General features: G+C 59.0%; 1 protein-coding gene across 2 annotated transcripts; it reads left to right on the top strand.

Moving 5' to 3' along the window:
• Nucleotides 1-2,449: 2,449 nt before the first annotated feature.
• ZBTB7A (zinc finger and BTB domain containing 7A) lies at nucleotides 2,450-22,446 on the top strand. 2 transcript variants are annotated; one of them, XM_071452214.1, is made up of 3 exons: nucleotides 2,450-2,609; nucleotides 15,812-17,019; nucleotides 20,188-22,446. In XM_071452214.1, exons 2-3 carry the CDS (start codon nucleotides 15,827-15,829, stop codon nucleotides 20,630-20,632), a joined length of 1,638 nt encoding a protein of 545 aa, XP_071308315.1. In that variant the 5' UTR covers nucleotides 2,450-2,609; nucleotides 15,812-15,826; the 3' UTR covers nucleotides 20,633-22,446. The 2 variants fall into 2 exon arrangements, with proteins under 2 accessions (XP_071308315.1, XP_071308316.1); XM_071452215.1 differs by lacking the exon at nucleotides 2,450-2,609 and adding an exon at nucleotides 14,563-15,681.
• The last annotated feature ends 798 nt before the right edge of the window (nucleotides 22,447-23,244 follow it).

Below are 23,244 nucleotides of genomic sequence, written 5' to 3'. Positions count from 1 at the left end.
GGGACATTTTTTGAGGTTCCCATGGTGCCATCTCTAATTCCATGCTCGTTTTGGGACATTTTTTGGGGGGATCCCATGGTGCCATCCCTAATTCCCGGCTCCTTCTGGGACATTTTTGGGGTCCCATGCCGTGGTCCCTGACTCCAGGCTCCCGTGGTGTTGTTTTGGGGGGTCCTGCTTTGTTTTTTCCTGGTGTTTCGGGGTCCCCCAGGGCTCTGGGGTGCCCTGGAATGGACTCACTGCACCCCTGGGAGCTGTGCCAGGCTTTGGTGGTGCCAGCTGGGAATGGGGGGGGTCCCGTGGGGTCCCCAGGGTGGGGGTGACCACGGCCCTTGTGCCACAGTGGGATTTTGGGGGTGCAGGGAGGAACTGGGGGTGCCCAGCCAGGGTGGCAAAGGGGGGGTCCCCAACCCCTGTTCAGTTTATGGGGTACAATGGGGGCAGTTGGGGTTCTCCCCCCAAACACCCTTACAGGGCGGGGGGGGGGGGGTTCCACAGCTGATTTTGGGGGGGTCTCGGTGCGGGGGGGGCACTCTGGGGGTTGATATTTTGGGGGGCCCCCCCCGGGCGTGCCCCGGGCGTGCAGGGGGAAAGCGAAAGCAGTCGGGAGCTGGGGCTGCTGGGGCAGGGTGGGGACGGGCCGGGGTGCAGCCCCCCCACCCCAAACCCCACCCCAAAACCTCCCGGAGCCTCCCCCCGCTCTGGTTGGGGGCTCAGGGACCCCTCAGTCCCCACCCCCGGCCGTGCTTCCCCGTCCTGCCTCAGTTTCCCCACCTGCTCAATGGGGTTAATGACCCAAAACCCCCCTGAAACCTCCCCAAAATCCCCCCGGGGGGCGGGGGAAGGGTGAGGGGCGGGGGGGGGGAGCTGAGCCGGGGTTATTTAAGGGGAAAAAGGGGAAATCCCAGCGTGGAACGGGACCCCCCGAGGGGGGAAGGGGGGGTGTCGATCAGAGCTTTGCTTTTCTCGCTTTCTCTTCCTTTAACGAACTCGAACCCCCCCTCCCCGAGCAGGAATTCCAAATGCACCCGAAATTTTCGCTTTTCCACGCGGCCGGGAAGGCGCTGGAATTCCGGGAGCCGTTCCCTGCCGGGCTGGGGGTGGCCCGGCCCCGCCCGGGTGGGGACAGCCCGGCCGTGTCCCCGTGTGTCCCCCCCCGGGCCGGGCGGGCCCGCAGCCCGGGCTGCTCCCGTCCTTGCCAGGCTGGCTCCGAGCCCACCGTGACCTTGGGCTCCGTGTCCCCTTCCCCCAGCGGGCCACGGGGGGGACACGAGTGGCACGGAGGGGCTGGGGGGACATTGAGGACACCGAGGGTGGCACGTGGTGCCTTGGGGAGGTGGCCTGGGAGGGACATTGTAGGGCGGGGGGCGTGCGGAGGTGACACACCGGGGTGGGGTGACTCGGGGAGGTGGCCCTGGGGGGGACCCGAGTGGGGTTGGGGGGACAGGGAGGTGACCTGTGGGGACACGCGTGGGTCTGGGGGCACGGGAGGGGGTGACGCGTGGGTGAGGTGAGCCAGAGGTGACCCGAGGGGTGACACGAGTGGCTTTGGGGGTGTGGAGCATAAAGGGTGACCCAGAGGGCCCGAGGGGTGACACCCGTGGGGTGACACCCGTGGGTTTGGGGACACAGAGGTGCCGCAGGGGGTGACAGGTGGGCAGGGTGACCCAGAAGGGACCTGCGGGGTGACACCCGTGGGTTTGGGGGCCACAGAGGGGCCCGAGGGGGTGACACGGGGGCAGGGTGACCCCAAGGGGCTCAGAGTGGGGACACGAGTGGGTTTGGGGCCGGTGAAGGTGCCCCGGGGGGTGACACGAGGGGGTCAGGGGGACACCAGGGTGACCCGTGGGATGGCCCGTGGGCAGAGTGACCCAGAGGGGACCTGGGGGTGGCCCCGTGGGGACACGAGTGGCTCTGGGGTCTGTGTGACACTCACAGAGGGGGGAGGTGACACCATGTGACACACGTGGGTCTGGGGTCTATGTGACACTGACGGGGACAGGGGGACACGTGTGGGTCTGGGGTCTGTGTGACACTGACGGGAACAGGGGGACACGCGTGAGTCTGGGGTCTGTGTGTGTGCCACTCCCGGGGGGGAGGTGACACCGTGCGACACGTGTGGGTCTGGGGTCTGTGTGCCACAGAGGGGGGAGGTGACACCGTGCGACACGTGTGGGTCTGGGGTCTGTGTGTGTGACACTCCCGGGGGGGAGGTGACACCGTGCGACACGTGTGGGTCTGGGGTCCGTGTGCCACTCCCGGGGGGGAGGTGACACCGTGCGACACGCGTCCCGCGGTGGGGGGGGGTCCGCGGGGTCCCCCCTGGGGTCTCCCCCGGCCGCGCCCCCCCCGAGCCCCCCCCGCGCTGCGCCCCCCCCCGGCCGGAGGCGGCTGCGCCCCGCGGGGGGGGCGGCGGGCGGGGGGGCGGCGCGCGGCCCCTTTAAGAGCGGGGCGGCCCCGGCCGGAGCAGGAAGGAGCCGCATACGGGCCTCGGCGAGCAGCTCCCGCGGGGCGGCCAGAGCCTGCTCCGCCCGCCCGCACGGCCCGGCCCGCCCGCCTCGGCACGGCGCGGCCCGCTCCGCTCGCCCGGACCGCTCGGCCCCCGCCCGGTACGGAACTGAGGGGTGGGCGCGCATGGAGAGGTTGGGGGGGGGGGGGGGGTCGCGCATGGGGGGGGTGGTTCGGGCCTGACCCTCCCCCCCCTCCCCGGGGGTGGTGGGGGGCAGTGGGGGGTGGGGAGGGGTCGGTTGCGTCCGTTGCGGAGGGGGGGTGGGGGCTGCCCCCCCCCCTCCGCCCCCCCTCCGTATACGTTGTACTTGGCCGGGCCGTGCTGGGGGGGTCGCGGAGGGGGGGGGGGGGGGAAGGGTTGGGAGCGGGGAGGGGTGGGGGGGAGCGCTGCGCGGGGGTTGCCGGGAGTTGTAGTCCCTCGGCGGCGCCGCGCCGCAGGTGCCGGTGGGCGAGCGGACTGCGCTCCCCGGCGGCCCTCGCGCGCGCGGCGAGCGGGAGGCGTGTTGATAGGCAGCGGGCGGGGCCAATCGGGGCGCGCCCTCCGCCCCGCGCACCCGCCCCGCCCGCCGCCGCCCGGCCCAATGGCGGGCGCCGCGCGGGGTGGCCGGGGACGGGCGCGGCGGGGCCTGCGCGGCCCCCCCGCCCGGGCCCGCGACCCCCGCCCGGGCCGGGCCCCGCCGCGACCCCCGCCCGCCCCGCCGCCCCCGCGGGGCCGCCACCGACACTTCCCCCCCCCCTCCTCCCCCCGGCGCCCCCCGCCCCCGCCTCCCCCCGGCCTCCATTGCGGCGCCCGCCCGCCCGGGGGAAGGGGTGGGGTCGTGGCGCCCGGCCAAGGCTCCCTGTGGGCCCCGCGGGGGGGGCGGCCCGGGCCGGCGGGGGGGGAGGCCGGTCATGGGTGGGGTCCCCCGGGGCCGCCCCGTGCGGGGGCGTCGGGCCGCGCCGTCCCCGCGCACCCCAAGGTCGTTGGCGGCCGGGGGGCGCCGGCCCGGCCCTGCCCGCCCCGCTCCGGCCCTGCGCGCCCGGGGTTGTTTTTACCCCCCTCGGCCGTCCCTTATCTCCCCCCGGCCGGCTGCGGGCAGGGGGGGCCGCGGTGATAATCCCCCCGCGGGGCTGGGGCGCTGCTGCCCGCAGGAGACCGGCGGGATAAGCCTCTCCCCCCGCGGGACTGCGCAGCGGCGAGGGCTCGGCGTGAGGGGCAGCATCCCTCGGAGCTGCCAAAACATTCCCCGCGTGCCCGGGGAGCCGGCACTGCCTCCTCATCGTCATCCCCCCTCTCGGGGCTCGGTTTTGGAACTGGTGGTTCCGGTCAGGTGCCCAAAAGTGCCGTGCCGTGCTGAGGCCTCCGCGACACAGGCAAAGGTCCCTGCCCTCTTCCCCTCGGAGCGGTGCTTGGTGGGGCTGGAGACGGGACAGAGTCACGGACACATCGCTGGGAGCGTGGGCTGGCAGCTGGGCACTGCCAGGGAAAGGGGTCCTTGGCCGTGTTGTTCCGGGAGTGTGGGAAAAGTTGGTTTATGAAGCTGTATCAGGAGAGGCTGAGGTTGGAGATCGGGCAAAGTTTCTTTTTCCAGAGCATGGTGGGGTGCTGGACAGATTGCCCAGGGAATGGCCCCATCCCTGAGGCTGCCAGAGCTCCAGAAGCGTCTGGACAGCACTCCCAGGGATGCACAGGGTGGGATTATTGGGGTGTCTGTGCGGGGCCAGCAGCTGGGCTGGGTGATCCCTGTGCGTCCCTTCCAGCTGAGGTTATTCCATGATTCCATGGAAAGCCCTGGGACTCCGGCAGCAGCACCAGGACGTGTAAACCCCGGCGTTGCTCCGCCGAAAGCAACAGTTCCTGTTGTACAAGCCCAGCCGACGTGACTGCCCGGCCCCTGCCTGGCTCTCGGTGTTCCCTGAGCTCTGCAGACCCTCGGCTTTGGGCAGCCAAAGTTTCTTTGGGCTCAAGGACTCTTGGTGGTGAGAGTTTGCTGCCGTCCCAGTTCAAGAGCGGCCGTGTTCCCGGGGCTGTTGGTTGTCCTGGCTATCGAAACCATAACTTATATAATAACTGTTTTATGGACACAGGGAGAGAAAGGTTCTGCCTGGAAGAATTTACAACCTAATGAGGGTTGAAGTTGTGCTCGGTGTAGCAGCAGAGCTAAAAGGTCATCGTGGCGCTTTCCAAAAGTGTTTGGGGTGGTTGTTGGTGGTGTTTTTCAAGGAATTGTGTGAGTTCTCAAGGATTCTGCCCGTCCTGGTTGGAAATTGCAGCGTGTGGGCTCTTCTGGAGGCTGAGCAGGAAGAGCTGGGCTGGCTTTAATTCTGATGGTTTTGCTGGAGTTGTTGGATTTCAACTACTTTAAAAAAAAATAATAAAAGAGACCGAGAAAAACTGAGGAGTTTATTAGAGAGGAGCCTTTCTTGTTTAATATTCATTCTGGCCCCTGTTTAGGCTTGTTCTGGTGAAAGAGGGAGTGAAGAGGCGCAACCCAAACACGGGTGATGATGGTGGGATTTTTCCACCAAGCCTTAATTGCTTCAGTAACTCCAGGGAGGGTTTTGCAAGGCAGGAGCTCTTAATAAATGTGGTGGTGAATGAAAGTAGTTCCTCACTTTGCTGCTCTGCAACTCTTCCTCTGCCTTTTTTTTTTTTTTTTTTTTTTTTTTAATTATTAATCGTTTTTCACTCGTATTTCATCTGGTGGCCATGGGTCTGGTGAAGATCTTTAGCTGTGGCTTCACGAGGAGCTCTGCTCTGTGGAGGAGATGGGTGGAATTAATTTGGCACGGTGAGGGCGGCCGGGCTCCCTTCGTGTTTGGTGACTTTTGGAAGCAGAATTAAAAATTCCAGTTGTTCTCCCAGCGTGGGAATTTGGATGTGGGCACGGGACGCAAATGAGGGGTGAAATTTATGCTGCCATCGAGGCTCTGTGGTGGTTTGGGTGCTCCTGTCTCCCTTCAGGACCTTGTTTTGGGATCCAGTGCTGGGGTTTAACTGCGGGATCGAGTCCCATGCAGATGTCCCACCTAAAAATCCCGGGTGTGTGTTTGAGGCAGAGTCGAAATGCTTGAGAACTGTGGTTTGATCTTGATTTAAACTGACACTTGAGGGTTCTCTCCCCGTCTCGGGATGCTGAGTTTTTTGGAAGATGAGCTTGTGTGGCGAACAATTAGAAAGAGCCCTGCTCCTTATCTCTCCTAGTCCAGGCAATGAACAGTTGCTTTAACTACACTCTCAACCAGCCTTAACCTCAAATTTGAGCAGACCGGTCCCAGTCTGTAATTAAAAGCCTTTTGACGAGCAGAACTCGGGGAAAGGGAGGAAGACAGGCAGTGTCTGGGCTGAGGGAAGCGTTTATCCCCAACCCCGTGGCCCTTTGATCCCAACTGCTGCTGTGTCCGTCCCTGTACCTGTGCCTGCAGCGTCCCAGAGGAGCTCTGCGAGGACGTCAGCGGGAGTAAACGAGGTCAGGCCAGCGCTGGGATCCTCTCGGAGTAGCCGGGGCCGATTGTTCCTCGCCCAGCCCCCTGCCCGTATCGCCTTCCCTGCGCTCAGTTTCAGTTTCCCACCCGCCCGCTGGCACCGCCGGCTCCGGTGGCGCAGCCGGGCCGGATCCCGGTGGGGCTCGTTCCCACCGCCCCGGGGATTCGGGGATGTCCCGCAGCAGCCCCGGGCTGCAGGTGGAAGGGAACTATAGGGCTCAGCTTAATGCGACGAGGTGCGAGAAACTGGAGACTGCTGCGAGCTGCCCCGGGGCTGCAGGTGGGAGCCAAGGGCACGGCGGTGGGATGAGCTGCAGATCCCCTGGCAAGCAGCGGCTTCCCAGCACCCTGGCATCGCCCATCCCTGGAAAAACGTGCGGCCAGAGAGCCGGGAATGTGACCTGCCAGCGCTGGCCTGGCTGGTTGGAGCGCTGGCATCCTCCTGGGCATGAAATCCCAGCACCCTCGGGGTCGTTCTCCTGCTGTTCCCCACCCCTGTGCCACAGCTGGAACGCTGGCATCCTCCTGGGCATGAAATCCCAGCACCCTCGGGGTCGTTCTCCTGCTGTTCCCCCACCCCTGTGCCCACAGCTGGAACACTGGCATCCTCCTGGGCATGAACTCGGGATCATTCTCCTCCTGTTCCCGACCCCTGTGCCCACCTGCTGGAACTCTGGCATCCTCCTGGGCATGAGATCCTGGCAGCCTTGGGGTCATTCTCCTCCTGTTCCTCACCCCTGTGCCCACCTGCTGGAACGCTGGCATCCTCCTGGGCATGAACTCGGGATCATTCTCCTCCTGTTCCCCACCCCTGTGCCCACCTGGAGCCCGTGCCCCTCTCCCGACCTGTCCCTGTGCTGCTTTCTCCACAGCAGAGGATGCCCCCCGCTCCCAGCGCTGGGTTTTAATTCCCTCCTCCCCACCCTTCACTCCACTCCTGCTCCCATTTCCTTCCTGCTTCGTGCACCTCCTTATTTCCCACCGACACGCTGGGAACCAGTGAGTAAATGAGATTTTTTCCCCGTTGTTTGCTGGAGCTGGGAAGGTGCCGGACGTGGGCTTGTAGCTACAGGTTGGAGCTCCCGGAGCCTCCTGCCCCGACAGGCAGAGCAGAGGGAGCAGAGAGGGATCAGCGTTCCCCCCGTGCATCCCAGCAGGGCAGGAAGGAAGGAGGGAGATCCGTGGTTGCCAGGGATGGAGCCCTGCTTGCTCCAGGGATTCGCTTTTGCTCGTCATCCCCTGGAGCCGGGAATGGCCGGACGAGCTGTCTGTTAATCCACAAACTGGGAATTACATAAGGGGCTGCCCTGCCCTGCTCTCTCATCAAACTCCAGGCTTATTCTTTTATTTGTTTCCCCCTTTTTTTTTTTTGTCCTCCCTCATTTCCCAGTGTAGAAAAGAACAACAGGTCTGTGAGGTGTCATTTGAGGCAATTAGATTGATGCCAGAGCCTCGGGCAGGGAATGTCAGGAGTGGGGAGAGGGGACAATCCCGGGATAGGGGACAGCTTTGGGGGCTCCTGCAGCAAATGGGAATGGGGGGATTTGGGGTTTGAGCAGTTCTTAGGGCTCTCTGCTTAGGGGTCAGGAGAGATGTGACAGGGAGGGGGAACATGGAGTGAGGGGGTAAATGCTGTCTGCTGGGGGGATTTGGGATTTGAGCAGTTTTTATGGTTCTCTCAGTTCAGGAGGCCACGAGAGCTGTGACAGGAGAGGGGAAATTGGGGTGAGGGGGCAGAGGGGATTGGTTTTTCTCAAGGAAACCCTGGAGTGACTTTGGGAGGATTTTGGCTGGAGTGGGGACAGGCTTTGGCCTCTGAAGGGGAAGGGGTGTCCAAGCATGACCTGCTCTGGTTGTTCTCCAACCTGGAGCAGCTGGGCTGTGCCGGGGGTTAAAGCTTGGAGTCCTCAATTGCTCCCTTGCAAAGGGGCCCCGTGCTGCCTTTTTGGAAAGCAGTTGCTTATTCCTGCCTGGATCCTGGTGCCTCCAGGCTCCTGGGGCTCCCAGGTTGGAAAAGAACTCCTGGGAGAGAGCAGCTCCTGCAGCCAGCACTGGAGCCTCGTGCTTTGTGCACTTCTTCCCCTTTTTCCCTGCAACTCCTGAGACTTTCTGAAGTATTTTGGAGAACTGTGGCCGGCTCAGCCACGGCCTGGTGTTGTCCAGAATCTCCCAAAACCAGGGAGCTTTCCCACAGGAGCCAGGTGGGACAGAACCTGTTGGAGGGCCAGGACTGCAGCAGTGTGGGCACACTGGGGCTCAGTGAAGAGGGTTTGTTCGGGCAGCAGAACAATTTCCTTGAGTTCCAGGGTATCCAGCCTTCCTGGGCTCTGGGCTCAGCTCAGGTGGGCTCAGCTTAGCCTGAAGGTTGAGGGAGGCCTGGGAGTTGCTGGAACAGAGGTGGGTTTGGAGCAGGGGCTGAGGGTCTTTGAGCAGCTCTCAGCAGTTTGGGGTTGGTTTTGTCTCCCTCTCTCACAGGGGAATTCCTGTGACCTCTTGGTGCTGTTGGGGACAATCCCAGCACACGGAGTTGGTGCCATGGGGACTGTTGTGCTGAGGCAGAGTGACAGTGCTGGGGATGGAGGAGCTTCTCAGCCCAAAATAACCCTGACACGCAGGGCTCGGGTGGGAGACTCCCAGGGCTAAAAGGCACATTCCTGCCGGATTAAATCCGGCCTCTGATGACAAAGGAGAAAATTGGCGAGGAGGGCTGGGTGGAGGAACCAGTTCAGGCTCACCTTGCAACATGAGAGGAGTTTGGTGCTGTCAGGGCTGAGGGTGGCAGCTGGGGAGGCTCTGGGGCTGCAGCTTTGGGATCCTCTGGAACAGCACCAGCGTTTGGCCACTTGACCGTTGTCCATCGGGGTCCATGTCCTGCCTCTGGCCAGCAGCTGGAAACTGAAGTTTCCCAGGAGCTGTGCTGTGCCCTGCAAGGAAATCCCATCCCAGCTCCATCCCTGTGGAATGTGGCACTGGGTCACCCCTCTGTGCCTGGGCTGTGGAGGGCAATCCCTGCTGGTGAATCCCTCGTGGCTCTGGGGGCAGCACCGGCTTTCCTGGGAGATGCAGAGTCTGGCCCAGGCCTTTGGGATGAGCCTGTTCTTGGTGACACTTGTTCTTCCTCTGGAACAATCCCACACCTGCCTTGTCCAGCCTCATCTGGGCCAGCCTGTGAAAAACCAGTGGAGTTCAGGCAGTTTGGGGAAACCAAGAGGAACGAGCCCCTTTCTTCCTGGTGGCTCCATAGGAGCATTCCCAGCAATTCCCTGTCGCTGATGAGGGATCCCAGACCTCCAGCCCCACCATGGTGGTCCCTCCATGGTTCCTTTTTATTCCATTAAAGTTCCTGGGATGCTCATGGAGGGTCTGAGGGATGTTCAGACCCAGGGCCCCATCCAGGCTTGAGTGGGAGCAGTTGCTCTTGCTGCCAGAAGCTGCAGGATGTGGGATTCTCCTTTCCTGGCTGTTCCTGCAGTGCTGTAGGTGCTTCTTCCCTGGGCCTGGAGTGCCAGGGGAAGGGACAATGGCTTCAAAATGAGGGCAGGGATGGATGGGATATCGGGAAGGAATTCCTCCCTGGAGGGTGGGGAGACCCTGACATGGAATTCCCAGAGAAGCTGTGGCTGCCTCATCCCTGGAGGTGTCCAAGGCCAGGCTGGAGCACTCTGGGATGTGGAAGGTGTCCCTGCCCATGGGATGGAACAGGACGAGTCTCAAGGTCCCTCCCAGCCCACACCAGCCTGGGATTCTGGCATTTCAGGGATGTGTGGATCCGTGCCCCAGGATCTGCAGGGTTTGGGGCAGGGTTCCTCTCCTTGAAGGGGCTGCAGGAGGGGGGTTGGCTGTGCTGGAGCTTCCTGTGCTGCCCAGGCACATCCTTGAGAGCAGGGGAGGAAAAGCTCTGGGGCAGGGGAGCTGCTGGAGCCCAGGAGCTGTCAGAACATCTCAGGTGTTCTTGCACTTCACCTGGAATTTGAGTATTTGCCCCATCACAGAATGGTTTGGGTGCAAGGGACCTCAAAGCCCATCCAGTGCCAGCCCTGCCATGGCAGAGTCACCTCCCACTGTCCCAGGCTGCTCCCAGCCCTGTCCAGCCTGGCCTTGGGCACTGCCAGGGATGGAGCAGCCCCAGCTGCTCTGGGACTTCCATTCCAGTCCCTCCTGACCCTCACAGGGAAGGATTCCTGCCCAACATCCCATCTAAACCTCCTCTGTTTGAATCCATTGCCCCTTGTCCTGTCCCCTTCATGCACTGCAGGGTCTCCAGAGCTCTTGCAGCAGCATTCCAGCACCCAAAGCACCTCCAAGACGTGGGGTGCTCTGATCTGTGTAAGGAGCAGAGCAGTGCAGCCCCTCTGAGGAGCCCCTGGAGCAGGGCTCGGTCAGGGCTGGGACCTGGAGCCTCTTTGGGAACCAGCTGAACCCTCCTGCTGTGGTTCAGTCTCGTTCCTCATTCCTCACATCCCAGATCCAGACCTGTGGTCGCTTTTCCCTGTTCAGGGCTGGGCAGGGGCTGGAGGGGATGGATGCCCATGCTTGGGAAACAGAGCCAGATTGTCCAGAGCAGCCCACAGATATTTGCAGGGCGCTGGTTCTGCTCCGGTCTCTTCCCTTCAAGAGCTGCATGATCTTGGTCATGTTACCCCAGATGGGGTGTCCAGGCAGCACAGAAGAAAGCTGGAATTCACTCTTTGCCATTGATGACTCCATTGCCTTCTCAAGACCAAGGATTTCTTCCCACTGCACCATTGAAAATGTAGTTTTATTTAAAAGAAAAGCAGGCTGAGGGGTTTTTTTAATCTTGATTTTTCCCACAGTGCAGTTCCTTCTGTTGATGTTCAGGGTCTTCCTCTCAGGAACATCCAGCTGGTTCTCCAGGTCCAAATAATTGGGATAGTTTGGCCCTAAGGCACTGACAGCACATTTCCTTGTTGGGAGCAGTTGAGTTTCCATGGCTCAGTGGAGTGGTTGGAATTGTGACTTCTCCCAAGCAGCCAGAAACTTCCCGTTCCCCTTTTCCCCTTTTCCCCTTCCCCTTTCCCCTTCCCCTGCCCTGTTCCCAGCTCCCCAGTGCAAGGTGTGTGTCCCGAGGCCTGGGGTGGATCCTGGGCAGGGTGGGACCTGCTGGGGCCTGTCCTGGGCTGCTCCCAGCACAGGCTCTGCCTCTGCTCCCCGTGGCCCCAGAGCTGCCTTGGGCCAGGCTGGCAGAGCTGGGAGAGGGACAGGGGCACTGGGATGGGCTGTCCCTAAATGTCAGCAGGGGAGGACGTGTGGGGTGGCAGCAGTTCTAGGGGAAATGCCCCATTTCTGCAGGCTGGTGAGGGACTGCTGGGGTCGTGTTTGGGCCTTGGGCAGCAGCCCCTGGGCTGGTTTTTTGTGTAAATCACCATTTTTTAAATCATTCCCCCCTGGTGCTGCTGCTGAGGCTGCCCTGCCTCGGTTGTGTGTGTTTGCTCCAAGAAATCCCAGAGCAGCTTGGGATCCTTGGGCACCTTGAGTGTCCCAAATTTCAGAATAGTTTGGGCTGGATGGACCTTAAATATTCTGCCACGGGCAGGGACATCCTGGAGTATCCCAGGGTGCTCCAGCCTGCTCTTGGACACTTCCAGGGATCCAGGGGCAGCCACAGCTGCTCTGGGAATTCTTCCCAATATCCCTTCTCACCCTGCCCTCTCAGTTTGACCCATTCCCTCCTGCCCCGTCCCTCCACAGTCATGTCCAAAGTCTCTGTCCATCCCACAGCCTCAGCATCCAGAGGCACCTCCCAGAGCTCAGCTCTTCCCAGGAATTGTTGCTGTGTGCATTGCAGAATTCCCCAAAGCCGTTTTGCCTCGTGCCCCATGGAAAGGCTGATGCTGCTTCTCCCTTCCTGCCCCGAGCAGGTGCCAGGTGTTGCTCAAGTTCTCACCTGTGCTGCTGCAGAGGGCGGCACCTCTGCCTGTGGAAGGGGTTTGGGATCTTTTCCGGATTAGAGCACGTAGAGAACATTGGCTGTTCCCTGTTCCCCAGGTGTGACCCAGCTCTTCCACCTGGCTGTGCCTGAGCCCTCCCAAACTGCTCAGCTTCCTCTAAATTTTAAGGCAAAGAAGTGAAGAGAAAAGGAAAAACAACCACTGAGGTTCTGTGGAAAACTGGTAATTAAAGAGGTGTTTTGTCAGCACTTTTGGTTGGGATCCCATCTTGATGTGGTCGTCTCATTTGAATGTAAATGTCAAATTCCAGAGCTCCTGGAGGAGAGGGATTGGGTGACATCCTGCTGAGGGAAGCACAAGCTCAGGGGTTTCAGGGAGCTCTGGGTGCTGCTCTTGGGCTGGGGGGGGGGTCTGGGAGGGGAGAGGGGAGAAATTGAGCTTAAAAAAAAGAAAATAAAATCGCGGTGCTGAGGTCACAGCTCGGGTGCTGTGTCCTGGTGTGGCCCCTCACGGTGAGAAGGACACAGAGGGGCTGGAGTGAGCCCAGAGAAGGGAATGGAGCTGGGGAGAGTCTGGAAAACATCTGAGGGAGCTGGGGAGGCTCAGGAGTGACCTTCTGGCTCTGCACAGCTCCCTGACTGGGGGCACAGCCAGGAGGGGTCAGGTTCTGCTCCCAGGGGACAGCAGGACAAGAGGGAACGGCCTTGAGTTGCACCAGGGCAGGCTCAGGTTGGATTTTGGGACGATTTCTGCATGGAAAGAATGATTGGACATTGCCAGGGGCTGTCCAGGGAGCTCCCATCCCTGGAGGTGGCACTGGGCTGGGGACAAGGTGGGACTCAGTGATCCTGGAGGGCTTTTCCAACCTCAGGAATTCATTTCAGTCTTGAGGAGCAGCGTCCAAAGGCCATGGGGAATCAGCTGGATGTGGAACATCAGCTCAGGGAGGTGGAGAGCTTCCCTCAGCCCCGTTCAGCACCCAAAAAATGACATTTTTCCTGCCTGTGTGTGCCAGGCTGACCTGTGGAGCTGGAATAGCCACAGCTCCCCTGTGCTGGGATTTTGGAAGCGCTGAGGGGGCTCAGAGCAGGGTTGGGGCTGCACAGGGTGTCCCAGCAGGCTGTCAGTGATGTTCCTAAATCACCTGGAGGGCTCTGCTTGCTGCTGCTCCAACCCCCCTTCCTCACGGGCTGTATTTCACCTCAGCCATTCCCAAACTTCTCCCCCAGTGCCACTTCTGGGGTGAAATGTGGCACCTCTGAGCCCTGCAGAGCCACCCAGGCTGGCACAGGGGCCTGGAACTCCCAGGCAGGCAGGGAGGGAATGGAGCTGCTGGGAAATCCAGGTCAGGAGTTGAGGCTCCCCCTTGGTGGCCCATTCAGACCTTTCCTTGCCAGGCAGGGACGGGCTGTGGTTGTGCCAGCAGCTTTTGTCACTTGTCACCTGGCTTCAGCACATTCCCAAGTGGATTCTGCCCATTCCATCGTGGCCTTGAGCCCCGGTGCCGTGAGCAAGCAGTGGATTTGGGGTGCCTGGAACTTGTTTTGAGTCACCCACCTCACAAAGACTCAGCAAGTTCCCAAAACCCCAAATCCATCCTTTGGAACGCTCCGTTTTCCCATTGGCAATTCCTAAACTGTTGGAAAGGGGATGGAGGGGACGTTTTAAGGACTCAGTCTCTGGATGTGGCTGGAGCATCCAGGCCCTGACCCCGTTCCTGGGGGGCTCAGGACGCCCCCTTTGCCCCCAGCATCCCCGGGCACCGCGGCCGTGGGACACAAAGGCCGTGTTGTGTGCGGGGTGGCCGACTTGGAGCAGGCTCCAGGGGCAGTCTCATGACCCTGCAGCCATTCCCACACTGTGGGGATGATTATCCCAGCCCCCAGGCTGGGGGGGGACCTTGTCTGGCTGCTCCCCAGGGCTGGGCTGTGTGGGGGACAGACACAGAACCCTCAGGAGCCCTGTCCACAGCTTCCAAACGCTGCACGCAGCTCCAGCTCACTGGATTTGGGAGGAAAAAACTTGTAAAGCATCTGTGGTAGAGAGGAGGGAGAGGGGGAAGCTCCAGTGCTGGTTTTGGGGCTGGCAGGGTTGTGGGATCTGCTCCAGTCAGGGTTTGGGAGGCTCTGGAGCTGCCCTGGTGGGAGTGGGACCAGCAGTGCTGAGGCAGCAAAGCCTCCCTGGAACCCCAGCTCAGGATCCCCTGGGATGGGGTGACCTTGCCCAAGGTCACACCTGAAGCCAGGTCTGGTGTGGAGTGGTGCCACCAAACAGCCCTTTCCTCCCTGATGTAAAAATCCATGAAATTAGGGTTTAAAGGTCAAAGCCTGGAGCTCCGGAGGTGGCTCTGGAGTTGCTCCCAGGAGTCTGAGGAAGCCACCTGGCCTTGGTGTTTGGTGTTGGTGGCAGGACTGGTGCCTGCCCTGCACATCCAGCGCCCCTGGGTCCTCCTCCTCCTCCTCACCCCATCCCATTCCTGCTGGGAGCCGAATCCTGGTGTCCTCCTGCTGTTGATTACGCAGGGATTTGCTCCAGATCCCTTTTCCACAGCCTCAGACCTGCCTTCTCCTGCCTTTTCTCTGTATGAAACAGGAAGGTGCCAAAGTTAAACTTATTTTCTGGGCTTAACAAAACGTTTCAAAAATAAGTAAATATGGAAAACTACTGAGGAGGCCGGGGGTGGGTGGGGGAAGCCGGAGTTGTGCAACCTGGGCTCCTGCTCCGTGCTGGGACCCGGGGCTGGCAGCTGCTTCCTGAATAATTATTCCTGTTCTGGATCCATCCTGACTCATCCGTGCCCCCATGGCCTGGGACAGGCCACGTCCCGCTGTGCCTCAGTTTCCCCACCTGGAAATCAGGAGCCTGGCTACTCCAGCCTTGTGCTGGGGTGATTTTTGGACTGGTTTGTACAATCAGGAACCTGGGTACTCCAGCCTTGTGCTGGGGTGATTTTTGGACTGGTTTGTGCGTGGATTTCTTGGCTCCTGCTGATCCCAGTGCTTGGGATGGGGGGAATTACACTGATTTTCCAGCAAAGGCATTGCTGCTTCAAGGAGCGTGTGGATTTGTGCTTGAGGTGGACAGGAGGGAAATGTTATTCCTGATTTTTGGGATCAGAAGATTGTGGGATTGTGGGAGAATTAGGGGCTGCTCAGACTCGCAGTCAGGCTCCAGTGCCCATTTCCCAGCAAAGGCTGGGTTTTTCCAGCCTTTGGAGTAAAGTGGATGTGTCAGGAGTGACTTTATTTATTTATCTTGTCCCAAACAAACCCTTGGCATTGGGAAGAGCTGCTGCTTCTGCTGGAACCTGTCCAGGATCCAGGTCTGGCACTGGCACTTGGTGCTCCCGGTGTCCTTTCCTCTCTCCCGCTCCCAGGAAGGAGCAGGAGCTGCCTCAGCTTCCAGGGATCAGCTCTGCTCTGTCAAACACCTGCAGCAGCAGCAGCAGCGTGGGGAGGCTGGGGCTCCCCTCTCCCTGCCCTTCCCAGAGGATATTCCTGGGGTGCTGGCAGCCAGGGATCCGTGATGGGAATGCTGTTCCCAGTGGTGACATCACGGAGCTGGGGACCTTCCCAGCAGGAATGGCACTGGGAGATGCTCCCAGGGCAGGACTGGGATGCACTGGGGAGGCTCAGGCTGCCCTGGCCCCACGCTGGGCACGGCTGTGCCCGCTCCAGGTGCTGCCTGGCTGGGTGATGCCAGCTCCCTGCCAAGGCTTGCTGCTCTGGCCCGGATCCGTGCTAATTCAGCTGTTCTCACTTGAGAGCACCTGGCCTCTGTTCCTCCTCCTCCTCGCCAGGTAAGCACAGCACGGGCAGGATGATGGGAGAGGCACAGGGGACACACTGCCAGGTGTGTCCCTCAGGAATTTGGGGATTCTCCCGATGTCTCCGAGCTCTGACTCACGGCCTTGCCCTCCTTCCCCACAGCCTTTAGCCTGGAAGATGGCGGGTGGCGTGGACGGCCCCATAGGGATCCCGTTCCCGGATCACAGCAGCGACATCCTCAGCAGCCTGAATGAGCAGAGGAACAACGGGCTGCTGTGCGACGTGGTCATCCTGGTGGAAGGCCAGGAGTTCCCCACCCACCGCTCCGTCCTGGCAGCGTGCAGCCAGTACTTCAAGAAGCTCTTCACCTCAGGGTTAGTGGTGGACCAGCAGAACGTGTATGAGATAGACTTTGTGAGTGCGGACGCCCTGTCGGCGCTGCTGGAGTTCGCCTACACCGCGACCCTCACCGTCAGCACTTCCAACGTCAACGACATCCTCAACGCCGCCACGCTGCTGGAGATCCCGGCCGTCAGGGATGTCTGCACGGATCTCCTGGAGAGGAAGATTCTGGCCAAAAATGACCAGATGGATACAGTAGATCAAATTGATCAGAGGAACCATCTCAGAGCAAAAGAGTACCTGGAGTTCTTCCAGAGCAACCCCGTGAACGGCCACCAAGGCAGCTTTCCGTGGACCAACCCAGAGTTGAGAGACCTTCAGAGACTGAACTTCCGAGGCCAAGAGGAGGAGGAGGAGTCGAACTGCAACGGCCTGGACTTCTACTCGCAAGCCACCCCAACCGAAAGACCAAAGGCAAGTGACTGTGACCCCGACAGCAACCCGGCCATGTGGCTGGAGCGCGAGGACGAGGAGCCGGTCAGCGGCGGGATGTTCTCCCCTTCCCAGAACGGACATTACAGCAGCCGCGGCTTGGCCACCCCGGCAGAAGAGGAGGGGGGCACCCCCAGGGGCCCTCTGGACCCGCAGGAGGCCGGGGACTCGCCCAGCTTCATCCCCACGGGCACGGAGACGGAGGATGATGCCAGGGAGGTGGATGACCTGGCCGCCAGCGCCCTGCTCCAGCAGATGATCAACTCGGTGGGGCGGCAGCAGCTCGGCGACGACGACCGCAAGGACGAGGATGGGGTCATGGATTATTACTTGAAATATTTTGGCAGTTCCAGCGAGGGCGACGTGTACCCGTCCTGGTCGCAGAAGGTGGAGAAGAAGATCAGGGCAAAAGCATTCCAGAAGTGCCCCATCTGCGAGAAGGTGATCCAGGGCGCCGGGAAGCTGCCGCGCCACATCCGCACCCACACCGGGGAGAAGCCCTACGAGTGCAACATCTGCAACGTCAGATTCACCAGGTACGGCTGGGAACGGGGGCTGCACACAGACCCAGGGTCTGCACCCAAACCCAGGGTCTGCACCCAAACCCGGGGTCTGCACCCAAACCCGGGGTCTGCACCCAAACCCGGGGTCTGCACTCAAACCCAGCCCTCCCCTCTCCCCAGGAGCCAGCCCAGGGCTGCTCCTGGGTGATTTTATCTCTCTGCTCAACTCATTTCCGTCCTAACTGGCGAGTTGGGGCTGGAGGCCAAAGTTTTCCAGGGCGCAGTTTGGGGGTGTGACACTTGAGCTATCTCAAGGGGCCTGGCTCGATGGCCAGTGCCACCATCCTGCTGTCCTGACTTGCTGAGCTCTGCTGGAAGCCTGACATGAGGGGGAAACAGAGCTGCAGCTTTGGTCTGTCCATTGAGGCAGGAGCAGGGGAATGGTTTGGGCATGGCTCATGGCATGGCTGAGTTGGCCGTGGCTGGGTTGGAGGGAGGTTGGAGCCCACTCGTGTCCTTGGCAGAGCAGCTCTGCAGCCCCGGTGCAGCTCCCGGGGGCGTTTGCCACGGCCCTGTTCCTAATCAGGGCTGCTCTGCTCCCTGCCTGGGCCACGGCAGCACCAAAGAAAGGGGACATTGTTTGGGCTGCTCCAGTTCACTCCAGTCCGTGCCCGGGCACCGCCTCCTCTCCCCGGCTCTGCTGCGGGGCTGGGCCGGCCCGGGGGTCCCAGCCTGGAGCAGCCCTGGCCCTGCCGGGGGCAGCGTGGGCTGCCCGGCCTGGGGCTGCTCCTTTTCCCTGCTCCCTTTCCCTTTCCTTTTCCCTGCTCCCTTTCCCTTTCCCTGCTCCCTTTCCCTGCTCCCTGCTCCCTTTCCCTGCTCCCTTTCCCTTTCCCTGCTCCCTTCCGTTTCCCTGCTCCCTTTCCTTTTCCCTGTCTGCTCCCTTCCCTTTCCATTCCCTTCCCTGCTCCCTTTCCTTTCCCTTTTTCTGCTCTGTTTCCTTTCCCTTTCCCTTCTCCCTTTCCCTTCTCTTTCCCTGCCTGCTTCCTTCCCCTTCCCTTTCCCTTTCCCTTTCCCTGCTCCTTTTCCCTTTCCCTGCCTGCCCAGATGTTCCCACTGTGCCACTTCCCCCAGCCCTTCCAGGCCCCTGGTGCTCTGGGGGCTCCATCCCGTGTGGGTTCCGTGTGGGATGCCCGGGGTGCAGCCCGAGGGGCAGGAGGCCGTGTCCTGCCCCTTCCCCTGGTCCCGGCCGCGCCCAGCCCACGTTGGAGAGCTGAGGAATGCAGATAATGGCAGGGGCAGGGTGCCAGCCCTCCCTCCCCGCTCCCCCGGCCCTGCCACGCGGCACCTCCCTGCTCCGGGGCTGGGGCTGATCCCACAGCGACCCCACAGCCACCCCATAGCGACCCCAGAGCCACCCCAGAGCCACCCCACAGCCACCCCACAGCCACCCCACAGCCACCCCACTGCCATCCCCCTCTAGGCACCATCCAGGCCACTGCAGGCCCTGGAAATGCCACAGGGTCCCTGGCAGCTGCTGGCACTGCAACGTGAGGGGAGGCACAGGGGGGACTTGTGGGGACGGGGAGTTGGTGGGACCACCTCATCCTTTTTCCATCCTGCTCCCATTCCTTGGCATTAGGATCTGCTCCCATTCTGTAGGACCCTGCTCCCATTCCTTGGCATTAGGATCTGCTCCCATTCTGTAGGACCCTGCTCCCATTCCATTGGATTAGGATCTGCTCCCATTCTGTGGGATTAGGATCTGCTTCCTGCTGGCTCCCAGGAGGGCCTGGCACCTGTAAAAAAGCTGCTTTTCTAAACCAGCAGATTCCAGCCAAAACATCCTCCTGCCTCTGCCCACAGCAGCTTTGGGAAGCCTGGACAGGGACAGGGAGCTGTCCTTGGCATCGCTTGTTCCCGTGCCCCAAGCTCCATTTATTCCATGTTATTTATTCCATATTATTTATTCCATGTTATTTATTCCATATTATTTATTCCATATTATTCCTTTGCTCTCCTTCCCCATCCAGGGCTGGGAACAAATCCCTTCCCCATTCCGTGGGAGGGGTTTGGGAGGGGGTTTGGGGTGTGGCAGGAGGAGGAGGGGGCTGCTCCAGCCGGGTGTTCCCGCACCCAGCCCGGCCCTGCTCAGGGATTTTTGCTCCCTGGCGTTTCCTGGTTCCTCTGCGGTCACAGGGGGAGGAGCAGCTCCCATAAAAAAAAAAAAAAGAGAAGAGTTTGGGAGGTTATAAAATGCCAAATTGTAATTTCACGAGCCACTTTGTGTGTCACTCAGAGCTGGACACGACCTTGGGGCTTTGATCCTTCCCCGGAGCTTTAGGATTTCTGGGATCCTGTGGGTAAAGGGAGAACGTTCAGGGCTGGGATCTGAGTGATCCGAGCAGGAATGGGGTGGATCCGCCTGGGAAGGGTCGGGCAGGTGCTGGGGAGGGCAGCAGGGGCTCCCCTGCCTGGCCATGTGCTCGGGGCTGGGTTTGCCTCCAGGAAGCAGCGATGGCTCAGGTGGCCCAGCCCCAAATGAGCCATGTGTGACCCCAGAGCTGTGATCAGCCTGGGCTGGGCAGGGTGTGACCCCATAACCCTGCTCAGACCCTATATGGGCCAATGTGTGACCCCATAACCCTGCTCAGACCTCATATGGGGCATTGTGTGACCCCATAACCCTGCTCAGACCCTGTATGGGCCAATGTGTGACCCTACAGCCATGCTCAGACCCTATATGGGCAATGTGTGACCCCATATGTGACAGTGTGTGACCCTGCCCTCTCACCATGCACTGGGTGATGCTCAGCCCCACACCAGGAGCTGCCCATTCCAGTGTCCATCCCCACACCAGGAGCTGCCCATTCCAGTGTCCATCCCCACACCAGGAGCTGCCCATTCCAGTGTCCATCCCTACACCAGGAGCTGCCCAGCACCAATGCCCATCCCCACACCAGGAGCTGCCCAGCCCATTCCAGTGTCCATCCCCACACCAGGAGCTGCCCATTCCAGTGTCCATCCCCACACCAGGAGCTGCCCATTCCAGTGTCCATCCCCACACCAGGAGCTGCCCATTCCAATGCCCATCCCCGCTCCAGCCCCGTCCCAGTGCCACCCAGGCCGTGTCACCTCCTCCACACCCCTCCCTGCCCCTCCACGCCGCCAGTCCGTCCCTGACGTGTCCGTGTGTCCCCGCAGGCAGGACAAGCTGAAGGTGCACATGCGGAAGCACACGGGGGAGAAGCCCTACCTGTGCCAGCAGTGCGGGGCCGCCTTCGCCCACAACTACGACTTGAAGAACCACATGCGGGTGCACACGGGGCTGCGGCCGTACCAGTGCGACAGCTGCTGCAAGACTTTCGTCCGCTCCGACCACCTGCACAGGCACCTTAAAAAAGATGGATGCAACGGGATCCCGTCACGGAGGGGCCGCAAGCCGCGGGTCAGGGAGGCCGGCGGGGCCATGCCCCCCACGCCCACGGAGGACGGGAGCATCCCGGCCCCCGAGCCCGAGGACACGGCCGCGGGCAGCGAGGAGCAGCAGCAGCAGCAGCAGCACTTTGAGGAGAATTCCAATAACGAAGCGCCGGGATTGAATGTAGCAGGAGGGTCGGATGAGGGTAATGAGCAAGGACTCTCCTAAACCAAAAAACAAAACAAAAAACCATAAAACCAACCCCAACCGATGAAACGATGAAACCTGAAAAAAAAAAAAAAAAAACAAAACAAAGTCACAAAATCTAGTTAGTACTTTTCCTCCGATTTTTCTCTTTAAAAGATGTTTCTCTCCCTTTTTTTTAAGGAAAAAACAAAAAAAAGCTACAAAAAAAAGAAAAAAAAAAAAGAGAGATATTATATATTAACGTTTTCCAATCTTCCCATCGTAAGCGGGGCTCTCCCCCGAGGATCCCTCATAGCCAAGGACCTTTTCTTGGAAAGGCAAGGACGCTAGGGAAGCACGAGGTGGGGATGGAAAGTGGCTCTGTCGCATGGAAAAGAGCTTCCATGTAAATCCAAAGCTTTATTTTGTGTCCAAACACATGTTTAAAAAAAAAAAAAAAAAAAAAAAAGAAAAGAAAAAAAAAACTTATTTCAGAGAGAGATCTATTTAAGAAAAAAAAAAAGGAAAAAATAGAAAAAAAAATAAGGAGTGGTAGGAGTTGGAAGGGCTGTGGCAGGGCGGGGTTTGGAATTTGGGGGCCGGGGGCTCCTTCCCAGGAGATCGGGGTCAGGATTTGGGGTCTGTCCCCCCAGCCCCCCCCCGAGTGCGAGGCTCAGTCGGGCAGCGAGGGCTCCGGGTGGGGAAAAAATTGCTGGAAATTGCTGGAAAAATTGCCTAAAAAAAATTTTTTTTAAAAGAAAAAAATCATGTGAGAGAAGGCAGCAGGTTCGGCAGGGTTTGTGTCGGGCACCCGGGGCTGGGGACGCTGGAGATGGGGACAGGGCAGGGCTGGGGACACCAGGGTGGGGACACCAGGGTGGGGACACCAGGGTGGGGACACCAGGGATGGCTCAGCCGTGCCGTGGGTTCAGTGTCCATCCCTGTGTCCATCCCTGTGTCCATCCCTGTGTCCATCCCTGTCCCCCCCATTGTCCCCACATCCGTCCCCACCCCGCAGTGCCCAGGAAGTGCCTGAGTCAGCCCAGCCCCCGCTGCCGGCAGAATTTGGGGCTGGGGGGTCCCAAATCCCCCCCCAGGGAATTTTTCTTCCCCCCCCCCTTTCCCTTAGGGAATTTTTTCCCCCACCCCCCCCCCCCTTCCCTTTGCCCCAGGGAATTTTTTCCCTCCCCAGCACGGCCCCAAAAACGCCTCCAAATCCCTTTGGCAAAAAGGTTCTTTGGGGTCTCCCCTAAAGGAGCAGGAGGCCTTTGGGAAAGGGGGAGCAGCCTGGCCCCCCCCAGCCCCATTCCCACAAAGAAAAGAAAATAAAATATATATAAATATATATATATATCTAGAGATGCTCTATGGCTGGAGAGGCGGGTCCCGACCCTTGGGGGGAAAAGGCACCTTTGAGTTGGTCACCTGTTTTCTAAATGCACATTTTTAAATGCTAAAAAAAAGAAAAAAAAAAAAAAAAAGAGTAAAAAACCAGAGAGATTTTAAGCCCTTTTATTTTCAAAGCACTTTTTAGATTCTCTTCCTTTTATTTTAATTTTTTTGTTGGTTTTTTTTGGGTTTTTTTCCTTTTTTTTTTTCTTTTTTTTTTCTTTTTTTTTTTTTGGTGTTTTTACTTTCAAAAGAAAAAAAGCAAAGAGCAGGTTTTGGCCGAATGTATTTTGGAGAGGGAGTGAGAGGGGAGTGTGTGCTGGGGAGGGTGGGGTGAGTGGTGGGGCTGGGGGAAGAGATGGATGTTTATTTAATGCAGAAAAACAAAAAAAAAAGCAATAAAAAATTCCAAAAAAAAAAGCTTAAAAATAATAAAAAAAAAAAAAAAAAAAAAAGAAAACAAAGAAGTCTTAGCACTTTGCGATGGAACGGGTACTTTGAGCTCACTTTATCTTAATTTAAAAAAAAAAAAAGCAAGATTCAAGATGTTTACAAGTCAAAAAAAAAAACTTTAAAAAAAAAAAGACTTCTACGGAGAAAAAAAAATATTATTAAAAAAAAAGCCTAAATTTATTTTTGTAAGAAAAAAATGTGTATATATATATATATATTTAACAAAAAAAAAAACCTAGAAAAAAATACAAATATAGGCAGAATCCAAGTGAGATTGGAGGATGGGAGGAAGATGCTAATTAGGTTCTGTGACATGCCCTGACCCTCGGGAATTTTAAATAGAAAAAAAAAATCCATGGAAGCTTGAATTTTAGGCAGGAATCCTGGGGGTTGTGGCTCGCTCACTGCTCCCCACAGCCTTGAGGAGGTTGTTTGTTTGTCTGGGGGTTTTTTTGGGTTTTTTTGGTTTTTTTTAATTTTTTTTGTAGAAATAATTTTATTTTTACGATGTTTTTTTTTAGCCAGCGCAGAGGTGTTGGGATCCCTGTGGATTTGGCAAAAATCCCACCTGGAGCAGGGAAATTGGGATTTGGGCAGGGAAATTGGGGTCTGGAGCAGGGAAATTGGGATATGAGCCTGGAAATTGGGATTTGGGCAGGGAAATTGGGATATGAGCTGGGAAATTGGGATCTGGAGAGGGAAATTGGGATTTCGGCAGGGGGAATTGGGATCTGGGTAGGGAAATTGGGATATGAGCTGAGAAATTGGGATTTGGGCTGGAAAATTGGGATATGAGCAGGGAAATTGAGATT

This window comes from Agelaius tricolor, unplaced genomic scaffold, assembly GCF_023055355.1.
Source record: "Agelaius tricolor isolate 1412-34295 unplaced genomic scaffold, bAgeTri1.0.p SCAF_33, whole genome shotgun sequence".
Classification (NCBI taxonomy): Eukaryota; Metazoa; Chordata; class Aves; order Passeriformes; family Icteridae; genus Agelaius; species Agelaius tricolor.
This window is presented reverse-complemented; position numbering and strand designations above follow the sequence as displayed.

Coding starts and splice junctions, on each gene's coding strand:
- ZBTB7A (XM_071452214.1), top strand. CDS start 15,827: ATGGCGGGTGGCGTGGACGGCCCCATAGGGATCCCGTTCCCGGATCAC. Junction 17,020..20,187: donor TGCAACGTCAGATTCACCAG/GTACGGCTGGGA, acceptor GTGTCCCCGCAG/GCAGGACAAGCTGAAGGTGC.